The 3,069-nt window shown below is 47.7% G+C and overlaps 1 protein-coding gene across 1 annotated transcript; it reads right to left on the bottom strand.

Moving 5' to 3' along the window:
* Window positions 1-247: 247 nt before the first annotated feature.
* LOC123440894 (epoxide hydrolase 3-like) lies at window positions 248-1,720 on the bottom strand. Its single transcript, XM_045117439.1, has 3 exons — window positions 1,298-1,720; window positions 625-1,193; window positions 248-520 (listed from the first exon to the last, which is right to left on the bottom strand). Exons 1-3 carry the CDS (start codon window positions 1,559-1,561, stop codon window positions 385-387), a joined length of 969 nt encoding a protein of 322 aa, XP_044973374.1. The 5' UTR covers window positions 1,562-1,720; the 3' UTR covers window positions 248-384.
* Between the last annotated feature and the right edge of the window lie 1,349 nt (window positions 1,721-3,069).

The raw sequence follows: 3,069 nt of genomic DNA, 5'->3' as shown, positions 1-3,069 counted from the left end.
CTTAATGACGTATGACAGAAGCGATCCTTGCTTTATTATTAAGTATAGATAGGTAAAGATACGAATTTGCGAGTTCACGGTATGGATATTCCCTTCTCATAACCGTACCCGGCTTATCGGTTGGGTATAGAATTTGTTATTTAGAAGTTCATAGGTATTTTAATTTTTCATACCCGCTTTTACCTTTTGGGTTCATGGATAACGGCTACCCATTGCCATGTTGACGCACACGGCCGACCAAGGAGTATTATATATGCGTCACATACACTCATAATATAATATTGTACACGGTCAAACAATCATTCAAACTCCAATAAAAGGGACCCCAATTCTCTGTGCACAAATTATACACTCGGCGGAATGATTCATCTACTAATAAATGTATCACTCCTTGGAAGCTTCAGCCGTGGCGTATGCCAGGAACTCCATGAGGTGCTGGTTGTAAACGCAGGGCCTCTCCAGGTGCACGAGATGACCGGCCTTATCAATGCTCTCCAGCATCGTCTTCTCGCCGAGCTGCCTGCGCGCGTAGACCCGAAAACCATTTGTTAGTATCTCTATCTCCGTTCATACGCAAGCCAACTTCAGGTTATGCTTTGGAAATTTGAAATCTCAGGAGCTTACTCTTTCATCGCCTTGGCGAGCTCTAAGTTGAAGATGTTGTCGTTGTGCCCCCAGAGCAGAAGTATTTTCTGCGGCAAGACGGGGACGGTGGCGTCTTTGTTGCTGACCACCAGACCTTCCAGCAGCTCCTCTCTTTGCTTGCGGTTGGCGAACATCACCTCGAGGAAGTCCCTGTGAAGGCGTTCCGGGAACCAGAGCCTCCGGTGGGCGGCGATGGAGAGCAGCGCCTTCAGCCCCTTGACGGACTCCGGCAGCAGCAGCTCCGCCGATGACCTGACGCCGATCCGCTCGAGCGTGGTGTCGCTGATGGAGTCGGTCATGGCGACGACGGAGCCTGACACGACGAGCGAGCGGACGAGGTCCGGGCGCGACTCAGCCATCTTGAAGGCCACCATCCCGCCGTAGCTGAACCCCACCACCGTGCACTCGTCCACGCCCAGCTTCCCCAGCGCGGCGGCCAGGCACTCCGCCTGGAACGCCGGCGACCGGTCGGCGGACGGCGTCGTGGAGCCTCCGAAGAACAGCAGGTCCGGGATGTACACGTCGTAGTGCTTCGCCAGCGCACCAACCTAGACCCCGCATGAATGGATTAATCAGCCATAACGACGGAATGTACAGTATGTACGTAGTATTAACAAAGTACCAGTGCAAGTACAAAGGGCAAAGGGCAGACCTGGAACTGCCAGGTGACAATGCCTTCGGCCGCGAAGCCGTGCACGAGCACCACAGATGGCCGCCGGCCTTCCTTGACTTTGGACGCCTCGCTCTGCTTCTCTTCCGGCGCGACGGTAGAGTTGTTGCTGGGGACCTTGTCCTTGGGTACCCAGAAGGTGAGCACGGTGCCGGCGCCGTCGACATCGACCGTGTGCTGCCGGAGCCCGGCCCACTTGATCAGGAAGTGCAGCAGCGGCTTCTGCGCCTCCACCAAGTTCACCATCCTACTCCCACCTGAGTGTGCTCGTTGACAACTGGAGTAGTGCTGGTTGGGTAGCAAGATAGCTTTATGCGTGGTGTGTATGAAGCTAGATCTAGGCACAATTCAATGGTGCTGCGTGGGAGAGCCAGTATGGGTGGTGGTGATCTTATATAAGAATGGCAAACGAGCTGGCTGCTGCACGGCGGGTCAAGGATACTATTCGAGGGAACTTTTCTTAAAGGCATTCAATTCCTTCCGGTTGTAGTTGCAAGTTCTTCTTCTTCTACCAATCAAGAAATTTTCTTCAAGGCATTCATTTCCTTCTGGTGGTAGTTGCAAGTTGTTCTGCTACCGATCCGGAGGAAATAAAAATAAAAATGCTTTCACGCACCAAGCACAACACTCTCCTTTGCCAACCTATCACTATCGGCAGGGCCGTTATCGAGCGAATCTGACACGACAAATGTTGGTTAGCCATTGTGGATGGGGTTAGATGAGCTGCTCTTGCCTACTCAAATCAGCCTGGAGGAATGCCCGCTCAGTGCTCGCTTTGGCGTGCAATGCTGCCATGGACGCAAATTAATTCCTCGCCATGGGAAAGACGACATCCTCCTAACCGTTAGGATTAAAATTAACATCTAATATATGTCAGGAGTCAAGTAGCATATGCCAATTGAAAAAACACCGTTAGTGAAGGGATGTCCAAACCCTAATTACTGTCATGTCCCTATGGATGCATCCTTCTCGCTCTCTTAACATGTACTCCATCCGGGAAGAAATATGAGAGGGTCTAACACTCTTATATTTCTTCACGGAGGGAGTAATTGACATTGCTTGCAGGTATTACACTTCAAGTGGCCTTTAACGTTAACTCTCTGTCTAATATTAAGACATTATTTGGATCGTGGTGAGATGAAATGGAGTCGAGTATGACAGGACATGTTCGGACAAGAGTATGTGCATTAATTAGTATGAAAGACTAGCAAATATGTCCGTGCGTTGCAACGGAGACAAAAAATATTATGTGCTATAGCCATATAAGCGTTTTTTAGGATTGATTCAATATCCTCACATATGAACATCCGCTCTTTTAACATGGTGGCTCATCATGTTGCCACTTAACTTTCTCTCCCATCCTCATTGATGATGGTCACGATGTTCACGTGATCACAATACATCCAACATGCTAAATTATAAGGTAATGAGCTTGCCACTACACGTCACACTTGTCATTATGTTGCGTAAGCAAATATTTAAAAGTTTAAAAACAAATCTTATCGACCACGAACTACTCCCACGTCTATACATATAAATACTTTAGAAAATCTAATCAAATCCTAGACATAAAAGACTTTGAATTGGTTAATACTCCCTCTGTCCCAAAATTCTCGTCTTACATTTTTCTAAATATGAATGTATCTAGTCATGTTTTAGTATTTTGATACAATCATTTCTAGACAAATCTAAGGAAAATTTTTGGGACGGAGGAAGTAGCTTTTAAATCGTCATTTTTTGAAATTTTGGATTTT

Source organism: Hordeum vulgare, chromosome 3H (assembly GCF_904849725.1).
Source record: "Hordeum vulgare subsp. vulgare chromosome 3H, MorexV3_pseudomolecules_assembly, whole genome shotgun sequence".
Taxonomy (NCBI): Eukaryota; Viridiplantae; Streptophyta; class Magnoliopsida; order Poales; family Poaceae; genus Hordeum; species Hordeum vulgare.
This window is presented reverse-complemented; position numbering and strand designations above follow the sequence as displayed.

Bases quoted from the DNA above. Each gene is read 5' to 3' on its own strand.
- LOC123440894 (XM_045117439.1), bottom strand. From the start codon at position 1,561: ATGGTGAACTTGGTGGAGGCGCAGAAGCCGCTGCTGCACTTCCTGATC. The intron at 1,194-1,297 runs GTCTGCCCTTTG...TGCGGGGTCTAG, and splicing joins TTGTCACCTGGCAGTTCCAG to GTTGGTGCGCTGGCGAAGCA. The intron at 521-624 runs GTAAGCTCCTGA...CTACGCGCGCAG, and splicing joins CTCGCCAAGGCGATGAAAGA to GCAGCTCGGCGAGAAGACGA.